General features: G+C 35.6%; 1 protein-coding gene across 2 annotated transcripts in view; it reads right to left on the bottom strand.

The window, feature by feature from the left end:
* Positions 1-6,525: 6,525 nt before the first annotated feature.
* LOC120634817 (ribosomal protein S6 kinase alpha-5-like) overlaps positions 6,526-19,983 on the bottom strand; it is a 121,504-nt gene continuing 108,046 nt past the window's right edge. For both annotated transcript variants that reach the window (XM_039905639.1, XM_039905640.1), the window contains exons 8-18: positions 19,524-19,605; positions 18,243-18,405; positions 17,369-17,481; positions 16,679-16,798; positions 16,229-16,333; positions 15,024-15,185; positions 13,633-13,754; positions 12,914-13,016; positions 11,796-11,898; positions 10,392-10,537; positions 6,526-8,428 (exon numbers count right to left, since the gene is read on the bottom strand). In XM_039905639.1, coding sequence (XP_039761573.1) covers positions 7,403-8,428; positions 10,392-10,537; positions 11,796-11,898; positions 12,914-13,016; positions 13,633-13,754; positions 15,024-15,185; positions 16,229-16,333; positions 16,679-16,798; positions 17,369-17,481; positions 18,243-18,405; positions 19,524-19,605 — 2,245 coding nt within the window. In that variant the 3' untranslated portion in view covers positions 6,526-7,402. The remainder of the gene's footprint in view (positions 8,429-10,391; positions 10,538-11,795; positions 11,899-12,913; positions 13,017-13,632; positions 13,755-15,023; positions 15,186-16,228; positions 16,334-16,678; positions 16,799-17,368; positions 17,482-18,242; positions 18,406-19,523; positions 19,606-19,983) is intronic.

Genomic DNA, 19,983 nt, shown 5'->3' with positions numbered 1-19,983 from the left:
CAAAATTTGTTTATCGCCGACTACAATATTTAATAACTTCTAACACTTTATTATAAAATTATATAATCTTTTGGTTCAATCCTTTTTAAGTGCACTTTTACATACGTTACGCCATAGTGACGCAATGACTTATCAAAGCGAGTGGAAATTTACAATTTCCTAATCGAACAATTTTATTCACGTCTGTAGACTTGCATAATGTATATCATGCTGTGTTTACACATAGCAAGCTGTTTAACTGTTCACATTGAAGGTCAATTTTATTTATGTATTTCGATTATAACAGAGCACTTGCACTAACTGCATATGAACCCTATTATACTCTATGCAAAATCCTTTTTCGCTCTGGCAACATTCATGAAATTTCTAGCTGCTAGTTTTAAAGAAACAACTTATTAACTTATCGATGTATATCACATGCGCTTGGTATAAAATATTACAGGTTAAACTCAAGATATTTGCAATTGCTTCAGCTATTTGAAAATAACAAAATAGAATAGAAATGGAATACATAAATCAAAGTAAAATAGAATATAGAGAAAGTTTCTAAGTTAACAGCTAGTTAATTGCATTTCAGTTCATAATATTAAGTCTAATATTTGTTTATGTCCAATGTCATAATTTGCACGCTTACCTGAGTGAAACATTTGATTAAAAACAGTGCAGTATTTATAAATTTAAAGTTATTATTTTAACATGCTTGCTATGTGTTAAAAAAGAGTCCTTTTATACGAGCACATCTAATTAATTACTTTATTCTTCATATGGCTTTAAAAACTCGTACATTAAGGAACGTTTTTCGTATTTGTACAAAATGTTCTATAATAAGGTTGAATTCCTACTAAACATCTGTGATGTAAGAGAAAGTTATTTGATATCTTTATAAAATTTTTTTCTATATCGCATCGCTTCTATAGTGGAAATCCAGCCTTATGATGGGGAATAGATCGTATTATAACAGAATATTTAGTTTATATAAATTTTCATATAATGATTAATGTATGTCTATGGTAGACCTTCTATCTCACAAAGCCTAGATAGTATTACGCAGTTGTAGGTGTAAACTTAGGTTATTCAAACATGTCAACATATACGCACAAATACAACCTAAGCCAAATGTGTCGTGAGCTAAAAGAACTACCCGTAACATATCTATAAAGCATGTTTTATCATGGTTTTTAATGCAATAAATTCTTCAAAAATAGGAAAGTTTTTAAATTTTACAAATCTTTGTTTCATCTTCTCTGCGTTTATATGATTTTATTAAACAATAAATATGTAATAATTCTTTATGGGAAATGGAGATATTCTATTGTTTTGTGAAAGTCTGTAATGGTCATTACTATAGCATAATAATGTTGGACTTCCATAACGGAATCCTTAAGTTCGCCTGATGTACTAATTGCTTGAATGTGTGACATATTGCATTAAAAATCAGATGATATGACTTAAATATGTTATAAACAATTTCATTTCATTGTTATTGCTTTTATTTTTAAATGTATAACAGTTGATAAACATTGTGATATTTCATTAGCTGTGTTGCCATTATAAATTTTTAATATAATATATATGTATATATAGAATAATATATAATTGATTTAGTATAGTAATTTTATATATTGAACACACGTTTAACCCATACAAGTCAGACATAAAAGGAGCGGAGTTTTTATTTTTATTTTACTGTAACCAGAGTTTTGCAAGAACATTTAATTTTAGGGCAAGTTTTTAATGTCATACAGCCTCTTTCGTTAAAGAGCAATCTCGTATTTACTTAACGTATAATAAGATGAGTAATATCACACAATGATTTTATTAATATTAAATTAAATACATATCAAAAATTGTACTTGGAATCGTCGGTTTAATTCAAAATCGTAGTTTTTCCTACTTTTAAGTTGGGCAATTGTTTAAACAGAGATAAATGTTGTGCTGTGTTGATTTATATCTCTTTTTGTAATACAATTTTTTTAATAAAAACTGTAAATGTAATCATTATCAGAGTTGAACAAGTGCTTGGAAAATCAACTTATTTTACAGTAAGTAAACATTAAAATTACAATCGTAATTAATTATAAAATTTACGTAAACTAATTGATAGTTAGTCTGATAATAGCGGTGTGAGGAAAACGGTCAAGAAAGAAAGAAAAGGTTTTAAAATAGTGTTTTTCTTTTTATAATAAATTATAAAAATTTATAATTTTATAATATATCTTTTCCCGTGGAAAAGAAGAGCAATGATTTTAAACCTGTCAATTTAGTTAAGTGATTTTTTAAATATAATTTACACTAATATGGGAAAAATTAAAAACGAGGGTTTAGTGACTTCGCGAAGCCAAAAAGCAATTAATGATATGTATTTTTACAATTTACAATATTACCTTCAGTGTAGATCTAAACACCGCCACAAAACTTAAAATAAAAATTAATTAAGATTTAAACATTATACAAAAACTGGTTACAATTCCGTACGATTTTTCCCCCGAAAACTCCTTTAAAATTACATTGAAAGAAATAATAAAAGAGAAACAAATTGCAAATAACATTTTATAAACGGTTGAACTTTTATGAATTTATTAAATGTATAACCCAATTAGTTTTTTAGGCATAGCCGCTAACGTTTTCCTCTCTTTCTGTCATCAGTAATTTAACATAGGAAAGAAGAAGACAAAAAATCTAGAGAAAAACTATAAATTTTATAAGTAGAATGCACTTGTCAATCGCTCTAGAATATCGTATCCCTTCTACTGATATTTATTTTAAATGAATTAATTTTTTAAAATAAATTAGAAGTTTTCGTCAAGGAGTACTGGTTGTAGAAGTATGAACTAACGTAAAAGTAGCTTTAAATCAAGTACAATAAGGCCCAATTTCGACAGTGCCAGCAACGAAGAGCACTAGGGTTGAAGCCGGAAAGAGTTAAGCGTGTTGTCGCACGCGAACACGTTCATAAACATGAGTCCCAAGCGGATTACAAAACTAATCTGGCACAAACCGATAATAATTCACATGAGTTCAGCCTTTTATACACGGTAAGTTTTTAATCGTCTTACAAAAAGCCACTTTTCCACTTGCGAAAGTGAATGACCTATATTGAACCATCGCGCCGCGTCAGTCACAATTGTCATAGGGCGTTTCTTATTGCATCGCACAAAATTGAAATGTTCTTTATTTTATTGTTTTTTTCAACCATCGGACACATTGATTGGGTCGAAATTGTAAGACGAAAAAAAAAACTTACCACGATAATGAAAAAAAATGTATAAAGATAATTATTATCTCACGACAGTTTTAAACTCTAAAATTGCAAATAACCAAAACACCAATGATATGCCAACCATAGACGCGGCGTTTGTTTTTTAATAATTTTCTTTTCATTTTTTTTGAGATTTTCCATAAATAATGTTATAATAATAATAATAATTCTTCCACCGAATTTTGTACTAAACACTAATTTTTTTATTTACAATGAAACAATCATAGTTTACTTTATTTTATTTGGTAAAAGCGCTTACAGTAACCGGGCGAATAGAAGAAAAATATTGTGTTTTTTTTAATTTAAAGTAGTTAAGTACAGTCGAAGAAAAGAGCGAATTTGGAAAGGATTAGTGTATTTTTTTTTAATGTAAAGGTGTCGTCGAATAACATAACTTTGCCTTTTTTTTGTAACCCCTTTGCCCATTTAATAAAAACAGTTTTCCTTTTTTCAAAATCAAAGTTGCATGGCAAGGCAAAGTTACCCATCTCGACTGTACTAAATATACTAAACAAGGCAAAAAAAATATCAACCATGCTTTGGCACTCTCACCATACAAACTCAGTCCATCCTAGCTGTAGGTTTAGAAAAAAACTAAACCGATTCTAACGTAACATTTCTACGTTGTTGCATGTTTAACGACCTCTCTAGAGCAGCGGTGGCTGGAGGTCGGGGTTTTGATTCCCGACTGGGTAAATTTGGGAATTTATAATTCCTAACTTTGCCCAGGTTTGGTCAGGTGGAAGATTTTAACAGAGGCTACCATCAAAACCGTACTGCTATAGTTCCAAATGGCCTATTTTTTAATCTAATTATATCTTGAATTAGAAACTGTTGAAAGTAACCTCGGTTGACAACCGAGATGACGTCATTGGCACTGTATCCCGGCCGGCAACTGAGGTAACTTTCTACAGTTTCTAATATAATTAAATAGGTCTGGAACTTAGCGCGTTACCATCGAAGACAGCATGGTCACTCACCATCAGGTGACATTGTAGCCAGGCGAATATAAATAGCCCTACAGCTAGACTGGGTACACGTAAAAATTATATAATTTAGATAATGAAGATGGAAGTTAACTATTAATTGCATTCAATTAAAAATCAAATTTACAAATTTAACCTATTATTACTAAGATCAAACAAATATACACACAAAACTAACACGGCGCCCTTATTCGCTGTGACGTAACAATTACAAGAACTGTCAAAAGAAGTCTAGAGCTGTCAAATGACAATGTCATAAATCATGGCTGTTCAACTCAACGGACTACAAATTTTTATGGAATTCAACTAAAAATTTATTATAAAACGCTCAGGGTAGTGTTGAAAAATAGAAGACCCGTATTTGTAGTTTGACTATAATAAATACGAGTTAATTAGGATTTTTTAAGGTCGGCTGTTATATAAATTTAAATATAAGAATTTCGGAACCGACAGGATTTGAACCTGCGACTCTGGCAATCGCAGTCCGCGCTTTACGAACATAACTACGGTTCCGGTACTGCCCATGCCGAAATTAATTCATGCATTTCTATCAGCCTTATAGCAACTGCCAATGTTTAAGTAAAAACAGTTAAATAAAAATAAAATAATTAATTCTGGGCAGTCATGAACATTCTCACAAGTAATGGAGTCTACTGTAGGTGGGAATTTAGTTGAAATTGATTCTTCCCTTTTGCACGCAGACTCCAATGACTGTTATTAAAACTGTTAAGTATGTAATTAGTCATCTAATGTAATTTGATTACATAAATTGAGTCCAATCAAATAAATATCGCCTTAACTATGCTCTTGCTCTGCTCTGAAAAACAGTACAGTTTTACGACAGAAAACAAATACTTAATTTACGGTACAGTACAGTACAGTCGCGGAGTTTTAATTTTATGACGTCAAAATAGCTCGGCTCTGACATTATCGACGTAACAAATTTAAGTTTTATAAGAGTTCACGATATCAAAATATGGAGTAGCGAATAAGGGTCCGGGCCAACACACTTTGTCGCGTACACAAATATCCTGCGTCGCCATGTATTGGCCGTACACCACTCAACGTGGTCCTTCGAGCCGGATTTAACCAGCAACCTATGGATTTCTTACTTATAAAAACATTACAACCAAGATTTAAAAAAATACCTTGAATGAACAAAGCTTTTTTTAACTGAAAAGAGATCTATTGTCACCGTTCTGAATGCTTCTAATCATAAAATTTTAAGGACCTATTGCCAAACGTTATTGTAGTCAATGCTACAACGGTAACAATTAAGGACCTATTGCCATCCATTGTTTTAGTCAATGTTGATTCTTCAGATTGACTAGCCCCCTTTTTTGGTTGTCAAATAATCAGTTCTGTTCATTTATCCAATGAAAGTAATCATTTAATTTTTTTTTCTTTAATCATCATTTTAAATATTTCAATTAAGCACGGCAAACAGTGAAAATCCTACAACCGAGTCGAAAATTACAAGCGATATAAAAAAATACAGAGATGGCAAGACAAAACAGTTTCGTCTTGGGTCTATAACGCTATACGATTTTGCGATTCGTGAGTGACACTTAACCATTTACATTCAACTAAAAACATTTTTCTTTGATATATTAATTTCTCCTTAAAGCTATTTTCGAGAAGAACAAAAAATAATCGACATATTAAATATTCCGGTGGAATTACCACAATGTGTTTGGCAATATGATCGGTATAAATTAGTTTCACGTAGAAAAATAATATTTGAATTCCAAATCCTTTAGGATTCAACCTAATGGAGAAGAATTAAAGTGTTTTCTGAAAGATATTACTACTAATTATGATTAGAAGGCAATCCAAAAAAGTCCAGAAAAAATCAACGAGTTATGTAGTGGTCATAAGGATACCTAAAAATTTGTTTTTTCAATTATTTCCTACAGGATGAGGTGGTGCAGCAGTCACGCATCCAAAATTATCCTATTTTAATTAATTATTAATTTTTATCTACTCCAAAAATACATAATAACCAACGACGAAATTATTATTATTAAAAAGAAAACGCATGGTAATAATAGGGGAAAAAAATAAGTGACTTAAAAATTAATAGTAACATTAAATAAAAGGATTAAAATTAAAAAATAAAATAAAATAAAATAAAAACAGGTAAAAACGTCCAAAACGTGATATTGTCGTGGTGATGCGATGAAAATTATACGGTGCGAAATCTATTGTTAAGTTAAAAAAATCATAAGAGAAAATATTAATTTAAATTATTTATGTGGTAACTTTATCAATGTTAACAAAACATCCGCCATTTTGGATTTGTTATTTATTTAAACGATCGCATCGCATCACAACAACCATCTCAAAGAAGGACGCGATGCTAGTTAATTTAATTAATTAATTTCGAACTACATTAAGGCAGCTAACTAGAGGAAATATAACTTACTCTTTTGAATAAATAATTTCTTTTTTTCCATTTTACTATTATTTATTTATATGTATAATATGCATGAGCAAGCGTCCATTTTGTTTTTTTAAATATTAATTATATGTAATATGTATTACTGAATCACTATCTGTCTCGTTTTATTTGGAATTTGTCGAGGTTTATAAATACTGTGACGCCATATTGGTTGTTTTTTATAGTTGCCAGATGATGTCACAGGATATAAAGGATACAGATCCCGTCGCGAAAGTTTTTTAGACTCTACTGACTACACAATATTAGATTCAGCTGCAAAGGTATTATTTGAGGAGTAACGTAACGGATTTTTGTTTGGTGCTAAATACAAACAAATCCATCGGTGCTAATTCTGGTGTACACAAATTTCTTTACAAAACTGTTAGGTCTGAAAGTAGATGTATTCTTTTCTTTGTGTTCTATGAAGAAAAGGATAGCAGTCATGTACATCTGAAAATAAGTTTCTTTCAGAGATTTTTGTCAAACAGATTTAGCACCGTTATTTCGAATTCACTTTTAACATTGATGTATAATCTGTGGACCATTACACATAGCGTTTAAAGCACACAATCAAAACAAACCGAAAAATGCAAAGCTTTCGATATTTAAACTTTCGCGCCGCGTACTGTATCTAATGAGGATAACAGAGGGCGTTAGTTAGTCGGGACTTTACAAAGTTCTATAAAAATGTCGGAGCTATAGTTAAGTTAGGACGTTTCACCTGCGCGTCGCACGTGTTCGTACGCTGCGTACGGGCGTCTTTTTCGCTTTACTTTGCTTGGGTTTAGCTTTTCGTTTGTTACGTTTAGCTTTGGTATTCGATGTTTTTGAACGCGTCGAGTCAACAGAATTGACACGACGGTCCGATTCGAAAGAGAAAGCAGGTATAACACTCTTCACTTCGGAGGGAGATAGACTGATTTCTAACCGCCTACTTCTAGAGCGGGTCATTCTAACGTTTTGCGATTCTTCCGTCTCTATTTTCTCTAATTTCAATGGTGGTATATTTCGTTTCGCTTTAACGACTTTCCTAGTTTCACCGCTACTTTTCGACCGTCGACCGTTTTGACCTTTCTCGCGTAAAACCGGTTTGTCGACGACGGTTTCCTCGTACCTACGTTTCCTGGTGGTTCTGGTGACTAACGTTTTGTCGTTCTCTATAGATTCTTTGGTTGCTCTAGTAGGTTTCTCTGTGTCTATTTTCGGGACCTTCCTGGGTCGTCCCCTACCGCGTTTGTCAGGCGTTTTACTGCTTAACTGTTTGGGACTTGTGGCGCCGTTAACCTTTTTCGACGATCGCGTATCCATTTTCCTACGTTTCCGCGGCACGGGAGATTGCTCCTTTTTAGTTCTACTAGTTTTGGGGAACGCTATTTCCGTTCCTTCCAAGCCCTGACTGCTTTCTATATAAATATACTCGTCCAATTTAGACCTAGATTTCGCGTATGTCTTTTCTACGGGCTTGACTGAAGGTACTTCATCGCTATCGTCGAAACTTGACTCCGGGTGCTCATTATTCGGAGTATCCAAGGTGTTAGCTTTAATAAGTTCCACGTCATTCTCTATAGAGTTTTTGTTCATTCTATTCTTCAAATTGTTTATGGTCTCTATTAGGGATGCCTCTTTCGACTCGTCCGTGTCCATGGGTAGGTCGTTTTGTGTCGAGGTGCCGGGTTCGGATGTGCATGATTTGCGCTGCTTGTTTTTGCTACGCCGCTTATAGAGATCCGCTTTTGTCATGTCCTGAAAAAGACGAATTTCGTAAATTGTAAAAAAAAACGTGGGTAGTTAAAATGTTACCGACAAAGCCGCATTCCGATACGATGCCGCGTAGACACCAACTAGAGGTATGTGTTTAATATAACTGCAATAACCCTAACAGGTAAGCCCGCTGCCATCTTACACTGCATAATCACTTACCAACATTTGATACTACCGTCAAGGGCTAGCTTTATAATATTAAATATGAATATTTTTATGATTAATATACATACAAACTACCGGCGGTGGAGTCACTCACTACAAACACACAGACTTTTGATTTTTTTTTTACTTATAATATTGTAAATATATATATAAACCACCCAGACACTAAAGAACATTCATATTCATCACACAAACAATTTCCAGTTGTGGAAATGGAACCCACGGCCTTAGACTCAGAAAGCAGGGTCGCTGCCCACTGCGCTAATCGGCCGTCTAACTTAAAACTGAAAACAACTGGCTAAGTTAATTACAGACACACGAGGCTTGACACCTACGCCTCACTTAGGATGGCCACAGGGCGGCATTTTGCAGGGAAGTGATCCTTGAATGCCTTGCGGAGCTCTGTTAATATGCAATGGTTTCCAAGTCGGTCATCTACTTGGTTGATCAACTTTCATCGTCATCATCATCAACACATTACGTGCACAGGGTTTTTGACCAGGGTATGCATAAAGAAGGAAAATGGCATAAAATTGAAAAAAACCTTCTCCTTTTTTTTCCTTCTCCTTCTACAAAAATTATAGGGTAGGCAGTGCTTATGTGTATGTATGAAGTGCACGCCACTGCCGGCCAACTACATGGCACAGGTTTCCTCTCATAATGCGAAGGTAGCAGATATTGGCTAGAAGCAGGCGTTACTTTGCTGAATTCCATGATATACAATGAAAATTGAGCTATTTGAGTTTTCTTTTTTTTAATGTTTTCGCTTTAGACTACAGTTTGATATTGTGTTATTATTTTTAGATTTAGTTGAGTTTATTTTTAATTTTTTTTTTTACTTGTCACAACTTTTTTAATGCTGTTGTAAATAAAATCGATTCTAACCTACTTACTACAAAAACACATTGCATAAAATAAGCCTTAATTTTCTTTGTCCACCACGCTGGCCAAGTGCGGATTGGTAGACATCACACGCATTTGAGAAGATTACGAAGAGCATAATAAGTACATATTTGAAAATTTAATTTATCTCCATAAAAATATAACAAAATTTGAAAAGAAAATGGACTGTTACAATATTAATTAATATTAGAAGCAAAAATAAACTCGTTATGCAGTTTACTAGGCTAAACAGTATTTCAAATTCATTAAATAAAAAAAAATAAAAAAAAAATAGTTTATTTGGGTAAATAAAATTACTTTAAATGAATTTAATTCAAGGGCAATTGTATACTATTTTATAACACATTACCAAATGAAATCTTTGAGATGTCTCTCAATAATATATATAATATAATATTAAGGATTACTTAACGATAAAAAAGCTTGCTTGTGAATTGCTCTAGCTTCATAGCTTAATATAAATAAACTGTGTGATGGTGATAACAAAAAAAAAATTACCCGGCTAAGTTTGTTGTGGGCTCTTCTTAGACCAGGGCGCGTTTGGAACCCTCGTAGCTTTAGGTTTAAGTTGGCGAACGAAGTTATAACCATCCCCTTACAATTATGTAAACATATATACATGAACGCTTCATAAGTGCCTGTGATGGGCCTACATGAACAAGGAACATTTGAACTGTCAGGCGTGCAGGTTTCCTCACCTACCCTCTATTTAAAAAAAAATAAACACAGGGCGTCGTGTTGTAAGACGTGCGTGTGACTTGAGTGAAGTGTTGCTCTGTTTAGAGGCGAGGGTTTTCCACTTCGACACGGTCCGCCAATTATAACTTTAAAAAAAAACCTGAAATGAAAACTCCTTGATTACAAACGGGACACTCACCTCAAGTTTAAAGCTGTTAGCGGCGGAACAGCTGACGCCCAATTCCAGCAGGAGCTCGGAAACCGTCAGCCTCTCCGACGGCTCCACCGCCAGAAGACCGGACACTATACGCTTGCTCTCGCAGGATATACCGTCCCACACTTGACCTGCCAGCAATATTTACACGTCTTAACGTTTAAACAAGATGAAAGAAAAGGACGGAGCTAGACACAACAAGAACACAAGATAGAAAAATCTATCTAGTGTAATGTCGTTTGGGATCTTGTTATGGGGCAGAGCTGCTGATATAGAAACTATATTTATACTATAGAAAAGAGCTGAGAATCCCTTCGTGCCAAATTTAAAGAAATAGGTATACTTACAGTAGCCTCGCAATATATTTATAATAATATAATCTTTATTAAACTAATCATAAGTAATTATAAACAAAAATTCGATATAAACAGTCGGCTAACTAGAAACTGACATAAGGTAATATTAGATCTACCTATACCTAAGTTTGTTTAATACATTGAAAAACATTTAACAAATCGTGGTTACTACACGATTGATGAATTCCTTAACGATAAGGCTGCTTCTAAAAATTCTAAAGATTTTGAAATTTTAAAATGATGTTGGAAAAGAGCAATCTGCTGAGTTTCTTGCCGGCTCTTCTCAGTGGAATCTGCCTTCCGAACCGATGGTAGTCACTACAAACAGACTGACTAGACGTTTCAAAAGTGCTTAAAAATTAGGCTTACTTGAAATATTCATTTATTTCAAGTAAGCCTAGTAAATTTTGAGTAAACAACTGCCATTGTTTTTGAGTAAACAACTGCCATAGTTTTTACCGAAAGAAATCAGATACAGCCCTAACATCACATGCAAAAGTAAAATTCAGTGACTGCTGTCACTTTATTAGGTACTATGCGCGTCTCGGTCTTTTATCTTCAATAGGGTTGTCAAAAGTGAACACTTAGTTTTGAATTAGTTTGTATGCTTCATTTGATTTAATGTTTTTACAGGGTGAATTCTTATTCAATATATTTATACATACTTCAACGGTATTTCGTAATTCGGTTTCATGTTGTATACGCGGTATACATATAGCTCATGGTAAACGTTCGGTGACGATGACGCGAGTACCATAATTTTCGTTCACCCGCTCCTTACTCTCTTTATCTGGTGGGAGGCTTTGGCCGTGGCTAGTTACCACCCTACCGACAAAGACGTGCCGCTAAGCGATTTAGTGTTCCGGTACGATGTTGCGTAGAAACCGATTACGGGGTATGATTACCATACTCCCTAACAGGTTAACCCGCTACCATCTTAGATTGCGTCATCACTTACCAGGTGAGATTGCAGTCAAGGGCTAACCTGTAGTGTAATAAAAAAAAATCTTAGTCGAATACAAAGATAGCTCACCTTCCAAAGAGAAACTACCGCTTCTTATCCTATCCATGAATGCTGTGACGGGCTCCTTTTTTGTCGACGGCTGGAATGGTGCCTTCCCGCAGAGTAGACAGTACTGAAAAAATATATATATACATATATACAATCTCTTAAACCATTATTGTGACAACCTTCTTCCAGACAAGTTAAAATTGCTGTACGGGCCAAATACTTGCGAGCAGCGGCCGGCAATATTTATATGAAAATTCACATCTGTTGTGATTTAGCGGCCAAATAAATTACATCGTAAGAATTTGACGGCCGATTAGCGCAGTTGACAGCGACCCTGCTTTCTGAGTCAAAGGCGGTGGGTTCGATTCCCACGACTGGAAAATGTTTGTGTGTTGAACAGGAATGTTTTTTAGTGTCCGGGTGTTTATATGTATTTTATAAGTATTTATGTATATTATTCATAAAGAAAATATTCATGAGTCATCTTAGTCCCCATAACGCAAGCTACGCTTACTTTGGGGCTAGATGGCTATGTGTGTATTGTCGTAGTATATTTATTTATTTTTTATTATCGTGTACGATCTACAAAAAATCTGCATATTTAAACATACGTACAAATTTTATAGTTCTTATTAAAGTATTGTTTGTTACCTTGGAGGTATATATCAAATTTATATATTTTGTTTATCACAAAAAAGGCTCATTTTAATATAGGCATCGGCGGCATCAGACCCGTAGCTTAGTGGTAAAGCACTTGCGCCCCGATTGCCAAAGAATCGCAGGTTCGAATCCTGTCGGTTCCGAAATATTTACTGGCCAACTACAGAGCACGGGTCTCCTCCCACAATGAGAAGGGGTTACGGCAGTAGTCCACCACGCTGACCCAGTGCGGATTTGTGGACTCCACACACCTTTGAGAACATTATGTAGAACTCTCAGGTATGCAGGTTTCCTCACGATGTTTTCCTTTACCGTTGTAGCAAGTGATATTTTAATTACTTAAACGCATATAACTTAGAAAAGTTAGAGGCTCGTGCTGGGATTCGAACTCGACCCCCCGAAAGTGAGGTCAAACTCCTACCCAATGCGCTATCACCGCTTCCACACCGTGGTTATTTATAAAAAAAATATATACTTACAAAAATAACTCCAAGACTCCAAAGGTCGCAGCCGGAACCGTAGCCCGAAGCGGCGGAACCTCCTCGGATACATGAAACAACTTCTGGCGCTGCGTACGGCAAACTGTCGAAAAATACATACACAGGTCATTTAGTGGCTAAAAGCAGTAAACACTTGTTTTTTTCCACGTCACTTAGTAACTAAAAAACACTAGTGACTTCTTTTTTCGTAGCACTTAACAATTATTCATTACAAAGTCAACATCTCCTGAGGATGCTCCGGTGTCGGGGCGAAACGTGCGTCGAGGGTACACTGCCGAAGACCTGTTTAGTGTGGAGTATAAGGATTGAAGAAAAAATTATAATAAAATAAATAAATAAATATACTACGACACTACACACATCGCCATCTAGCCGCAAAGTAAGCGTATGCGATGGATTATTTTTTAAAATAGTATACATAAATACTAATAAAATACAGATAAACACCCAGACACTGAAAAACATTCATGTTCATCACACAAGCATTTGCCAGTTGTGGGAATCGAACCCACGGCCTTGGACTCAGAAAGCAGCCAATCGGCCGTCAATATTATAAGTTACACAATACAGATTCTCCTGCTTTTCGCGGACTATAGCAAATTAAGCTTAATTTTCATAATATATCATGGATTTCCGCAAAGTAACGCCTGCTTCTATTCAATATAAACCGTTAAGGGATAAAGGTTTGATCGAGGTACCTGAAACACGGGGTCATCATTCGCTGACGGTCGTCCACGCAATCGGGCATCCGCCGAGCAAAGCCGAAGTCCACGACCTTCACTTTAGCTTCGTTCAACCTGCAACTGCTTAGGAGAATGTTCTGGAACAATAATAATAAATAAATATACTACGACAATGCACACATCGCCATCTAGCCCCAAAGTAAGCGTAGCTTGTGTTATGGGTACTAAGATGACTGATGAATATTTTTATGAATAATATACTTAAATACTTATAATATACAGATAAACACACGGACACTGGAAAATACATATGTTCATCACACAAACATTTTCCAGTTGTGGGAATCGAACCCACGGCCTTGGACTCAGAAAGCAGGGTCGCTGCCCACTGCGCCAGTAGGCCGTCATACATTCATCGTTTTCAATCCTGTTTATGATCCCACAGCTGGGCAAAGACATCCGATCCTGTAAGCCCCAGGAGAGAGATATGTCCATCCCAAAACACGTTTATCTCTATAGAAAACGAGTAATAAATTTATCGAGTTACCCATTTAAGTGGAATGTTCTCAAATAAATTTTCATCCCTATTTTACATCCATAAGGGATAATTAGGAAAAAAACATACCCACTTATACAGGCATTTTAATTCACACAATAAAACAAAATAAAAGTTGTAGAAATATTGCACTTTCATACATCCCCTCAAAGCCCCATTTCATCCCTTAAGGCTTGGAGTACAGTTAACCCTTCTTCTCCTGGTTATTTGTGTGAGCGTATAAAGCTATGTCTTCCGCCTGCGAGACCCTTGCGGTCTTGCGTGTCAAAAAATCCTCTTGATGTCCCTTCATATAATACTATTTTCTTCCAGAAATCTTTCTCCTTTAGAACTTACTACCAGAACATATTAGACACTGCCGATCGGTGCACTCTTTTAAACAATGTAAAGGAGCATTATCTATTGTTGTCATAGTATATTTATCACTGTTTACTTATTATAGATATATATTTATATTATATAAATATTTATTATATTATTTGTATGTATTTTGTATATATAGTATATTCAAATGTTATTGTATTAGTATGTAGAATTTTGTTATTATTTAGATGTATTAAATATACTTAGTAGTTATGAAGTATATTGTACCTTTATTTGACCTATACCACAATTAAATCATCTTACTCACATCCTGGGGTAGCTGGAAGAGATCTCTTATAGAGATAAGCTTTCCTTTGTACACTTCATGTATCATATGTTCACAATCACATAATAATAAATAATAAAATTTTGCTCAATAATAGGAACATATAAAGTGCAGAGAATTATTACGAGGTTCCATCTTGACCTATATTTTTGAAAAGTACCAGGACCCCATAAAACAAAAGGTTAATAAAACAAAACTCACCTCAGGTTTAAGGTCTCTATGCACTACGTTCCTCGCATGCATATGCCGCACGGCGAAAGCTAGTTGCACTAATAACCGCCGTGCGACCCTCTCTCCGGCATTTCCTAGTATCGAGGAGAGCTCTCCGCCTGACGCTAATTCAGTAACTATGTATGTAAATGCCTGAAAAAGAAAAAAAAAGAGTTATACCTCTTCATAGTTCTAACACTATCCCCGTATTTAACTAGACCCTAGCATAACTGTTACAGCAAACAATACCATATTTGCAATACACTTTTTTTTAGTGTTTTTACCTACACTTGGAGGAATTATTAGGCGAGCCGTAACTCAGTTGGGAAATGGCTCAGGCCGCGATTGCCAGAAAGTCGCAAGTTCAAATACTGTCGGTTCCGATTTTTTTTAAATGCAATCTAAATTATAAAAGGTTAACTACAGAGCATGAGTTTCCTCTCAGAGCGAGCAGGGTTAAGGCCGTAGCCCACCACGTTGGCCAAGTGCGATTTGGTAGAATTCGCACGTCATCAGTGGCGTACACAGGAATTTGGTCTAGCGTATTCATAACGTAAAATGGCATAAAATGGCATAATCCTTCTCGGTTGCCAGTTATATGATAATGTTAGGACAGGGCAGCGCTTTTGAGCATGTATGAACTGCACGCCACTGCACTGAGAACATAACTCTCACTCTCACGTATTCAGGTTTCGTCACGGTGTTTTCCTTAACCGTTAAAGCAAGTGATTTTTTTCAATGTCTGGATGGTTACATGTTTCTAATCAGTATTTATGTATATTAATTATAAAAATATTCATCACTCATCTCAGTATCCATAACACAAGCTACGCTTACTTTGGAGCTAGATGGCAATGTGTGTATTGTTGTAGTATATTTATAAAACAAAAACGTCAACATCTTTACGTGTTACTTTTAACCTTTTAACTTCGAACCCCTTAGGGATTATATTTTTGTAATTTTTCACGATGAATATAAAACGGAGGCGTAAATATAAAACAAAATTTGTTTCAGAATGCAAGAGTAAAGCCTATAAGCTTTTTAAACTCCCGATTATCGGAAAGCTCGGTAACTGATAAATCCAATATCCTCTCAAGTCATTAGCTTTAATTGTTTGTGAAATAATCGGCGGTGGCGACGGACAGTTTAATTTTTGAGCATTTCACTACGGAACCCAAATAATTTTATAAGCTTACCGAATCGTAGAAAACTTCGTGCAGAGTGATGATAAACGGGCAGCCTTGGCAGGCTTTTAATAATTCTATTTCTTGTTTGACGTCCTTCTTCTGTGATGATATTATCTGGTGAGGGGAAAAATAGTACATTATGCATCTGGTTTGGTTACATTGCGTTTACAGTCGGGGCGGTATTAATATTATTACGTCATCATCATCGTTAATAACACATAAAGCCACGGGTCTTCTCTCAGAATGAGAAGGTTTTATTCCGTATTCCACCATGCTTGCCAAGAGCGTCTGGTAGTCTCCATACGCCTTTGAGAACGTTATGAAGAACTCTAAGGCTTGCTGGTTTCCTTATAATTTTTTCCTTTACTGGTAAATGCATGTGATATTGAATAGCTTAAGTTAAAAACGCACATAACTCCGAAAAGTGGGTAGTGCGTGCCGGGGATCGAACTCACTAACCTTAACAGCATACTCCTTTCCGGTCTGCCGGAGTATACATTTCCGGCATACAGCGTAAGACCCATCACCCAATAGGGGCGTACCTAAATCCACAGCGTACTTTTGGAAAAACGGTGAATCCTGAACAGAAAACAGTGTCATTAGATCATTAGGTACCAGGGCACCATAACCTAAAAAGCTAAACAACTCCCAGCTAGATAAAAATATGATAATACAAACACATATAGACAAGTTAGGTTATATGAGCTGCCTAGTGAAAATCTATTGGTAAATTAGAAGATGCCTATTGATTGGTAAAAGGTAAATGTATGCCTAGTATACATTTACCTTTATATATTTATATAATTTTCTCTAATTAGGCGTTATTTACTTAGGCATATCCTTGCCCGTCTTTAGTGAAAACGGGTTCTAAAAAAAAGTCTGCGTCAGTATATTTCTGTCGTTTAAAGGTTGATAAAATACACCGACGAAGTCGCGGAGGGCCGCTACACAATTTATAACTCAAGAATGGCTGGACCAATTTTTATGTTATTTGATTTTTTGGATTCCTCTTAAACCGGAATAGGATAATAAGTATTAAAATATACCATTCATAAAAAAAAAAGATCCGCGGTACGAAGTTCGCAGGGACAGCTAATGTATTTAAAAAATGAATGGCGACTCTGTATAGATGTTTGTGATCATTATTACCTTGGCAACCCATCCTTTTAATTTTTCGTGTTTCTGTCCCGTCGCCTGCATCCAAATCTGATCAGAGATTATGTTCTCCGAGAAGAGTATACTAGGTGCTACGTATGAATATCCTGTAACAAAAATATACGCATATAAAAAAGGAGTAAAGTAATACTTAGAAGTTATGGGGAAATCTCAGGTTTCCTCAGGAAGCTCTCCTTCACCGTATATAAAATTGCACAAGACAGGAAGCAATTAAGCAATAACAGAAATTATTTTACGAATGGTGTCAGATCTATTAAGCGGTCAAATTTTCTTGGGCTCGACAAGTGTTTCAAGGCGGTCTTTGACTTTACTTTGATAGCCCGCCAAATATCTATAGTGATTATTTTATTTCTAACTAGCTTCTGCCCGCGACTTCGTCTGCGTGGACTTTAGAATTGGGTCTAAAGCTTTGCTTGTTAACAATTTTAATCCAACTACGGGAACTATACGAGAGATCGGTATAGAAAGTACATATCCTTTTCCACAGCATACCAAATTTCAAACTGTCTGCCCGCGGCTTTGCTCGTAAACAATTTTTAATTTTCCTTCAGGAACTACTTAAGGAATCGGGATAAAAGGTAACCTTTGTTCTTTTCCCAGTTAACACATGCATGCCAAGTTTTATCCAACGATGAATTAAAGAAATTATAAATTACACCATACAGATTCTCCTGCTGTTCGCGGAGTATAGCAAATTTTCATAATATATTATGGATTTCCGCAAAGTATCCAATAAATAATCTAATCTATCCAATATCAAGCAATATTCATTCTTTCCACATCCAACTCCTATATTTCTGAAATTCGGTCATGTCACGTATTTAACGTTCAATGTATTTTTCCTTACCGAGGAACAGTTTGTCGTGGTGCTTGGGCGCCTGGGCGGGCGAGTCCGTGGGCGGCATCCTCGTGAACTCGTCGGCGAAGTTGCACGTGTCCGCGGCGTGCGACAGCTGCGGTATGAACGGCGCTGGAACTTCCCGGCGGGACACCGCCTCCCAGTCCAGGTTCTAGAAGCGAAGAAAGCACGGTGGGAATGACTCTAACATACATAATCGTCATTATCAATAGCCTATAACGGGAGGGTATGCCCATAATCACCACGCTGGGCAGACGGGTTAGTGTCGCAGTGCTAAAAGTAGTAGTAAATGCTAGTAGTGGCACAGACAACGTTGCAACAAAAAATTTACTACGTCAATACACAAATCGCCATCTAGCCCCAAAGTAAGCGTAGCTTGTGTTATGGGAACTAAGATAGCTGATGAATATCTTTATGAATATAATATGACGGCCGACTGGCGCAGTGGGCAGCGACCCTGCTTTCTGAGTCCAAGGCCGTGGGTTCGATTCCCACAACTGGAAAATGTTTGTGTGAGGGACATGTATTTATATGTATTATATTCTTAAAAATATTCATCAGCTATCTTAGTACCCATAACACAAGCTACGCTTACTTTGGGGCTAGATGGCGATGTGTATATTGTCGTAGTATATTTATTTGTTATTTGTTAAAAATACTTATAGTATACAGATAAGCAACCAAATACTGAAAAACATTAATGTTTATCACACAAACATTTTTCCAGTAGTAGGAATCGAACCCACTGACGGCCTGAACAACTAGACGGCCCTGATTTTTCTCAATAATAAGCGAATTGTGAAACAATCGTGCAGCAGCTGAGAAGTGCGCGACAGAAAGGATCTGTGTATGAATTACGGAATACGGACGGTAGAGAAACACCGCACAGCATCCAAATTGTGTGAAAAGGGGTGTTGGTATAAATGCAAACAACTCATCAGAAGACTCGCCATTATAAAATCGATAGAACACACAAAGGAAGCTGACATCTGTAGCCTTAGCACAAGATATGCTCGCGCGCAATCGTATCGCACGATCGTAATAGTCGTTTTCGAGCATTAAGCCATGTATCGTCAAAGTTAAATAATAACCTAAAATCTAATAAAATATACCTAATCTCAGTCGTTTGGTCCTGATTTTTGTTTTACAATCGTGCTGTGAAAAGCTCAAACTAAATAATTGTAGACAAATCTTGTAATTATGCTAAACTGTTCCGTGCTCTAACGACCCCAATGGTGATAACAAGAAAATTCTCCAATTATTACTGACCTCGAAAAACAGATGATTCTTTAGTTCTTCAGCGTCCTCAGCACCACCGCCCAGGCGACGCCGAGGGTCTTTGACTAACAATCTGCATGGAAAAAGTTCACTTAAATTTCGCCATCACTAAAAATACCTACGTTAGGATTACTTTAAAGAAAAAAATAATAATAGCGGTGAATTATTATCAAAAATCTAAATCCGTTGACTAGTAAATATCACTCCTAATGCTAAAATTATTGATGTATTAGACACACCGTTGACTGGGTTGATTGACCGCTCGTACTTTTAACCGACTAAAACACATATTTAACTCTCTTAAATCGGTAGAGTTTAACTTCAGTATATTGGTCCGAACTATTTCTCCGTAGTTTCAAGACCCCTGTTTTATTTACTGACGGCTAACTGCGATCCTAATATCAGTAGCTACACAAACAAAACTAAGCGACATTAAATTACAGCTTCCAAC

This window comes from Pararge aegeria, chromosome 25 (genome assembly GCF_905163445.1).
Source record: "Pararge aegeria chromosome 25, ilParAegt1.1, whole genome shotgun sequence".
NCBI classification, from domain to species: Eukaryota; Metazoa; Arthropoda; class Insecta; order Lepidoptera; family Nymphalidae; genus Pararge; species Pararge aegeria.
Note: the sequence above shows the minus strand (reverse complement) of the source record. Positions and strands in the feature narration are given on the sequence as shown.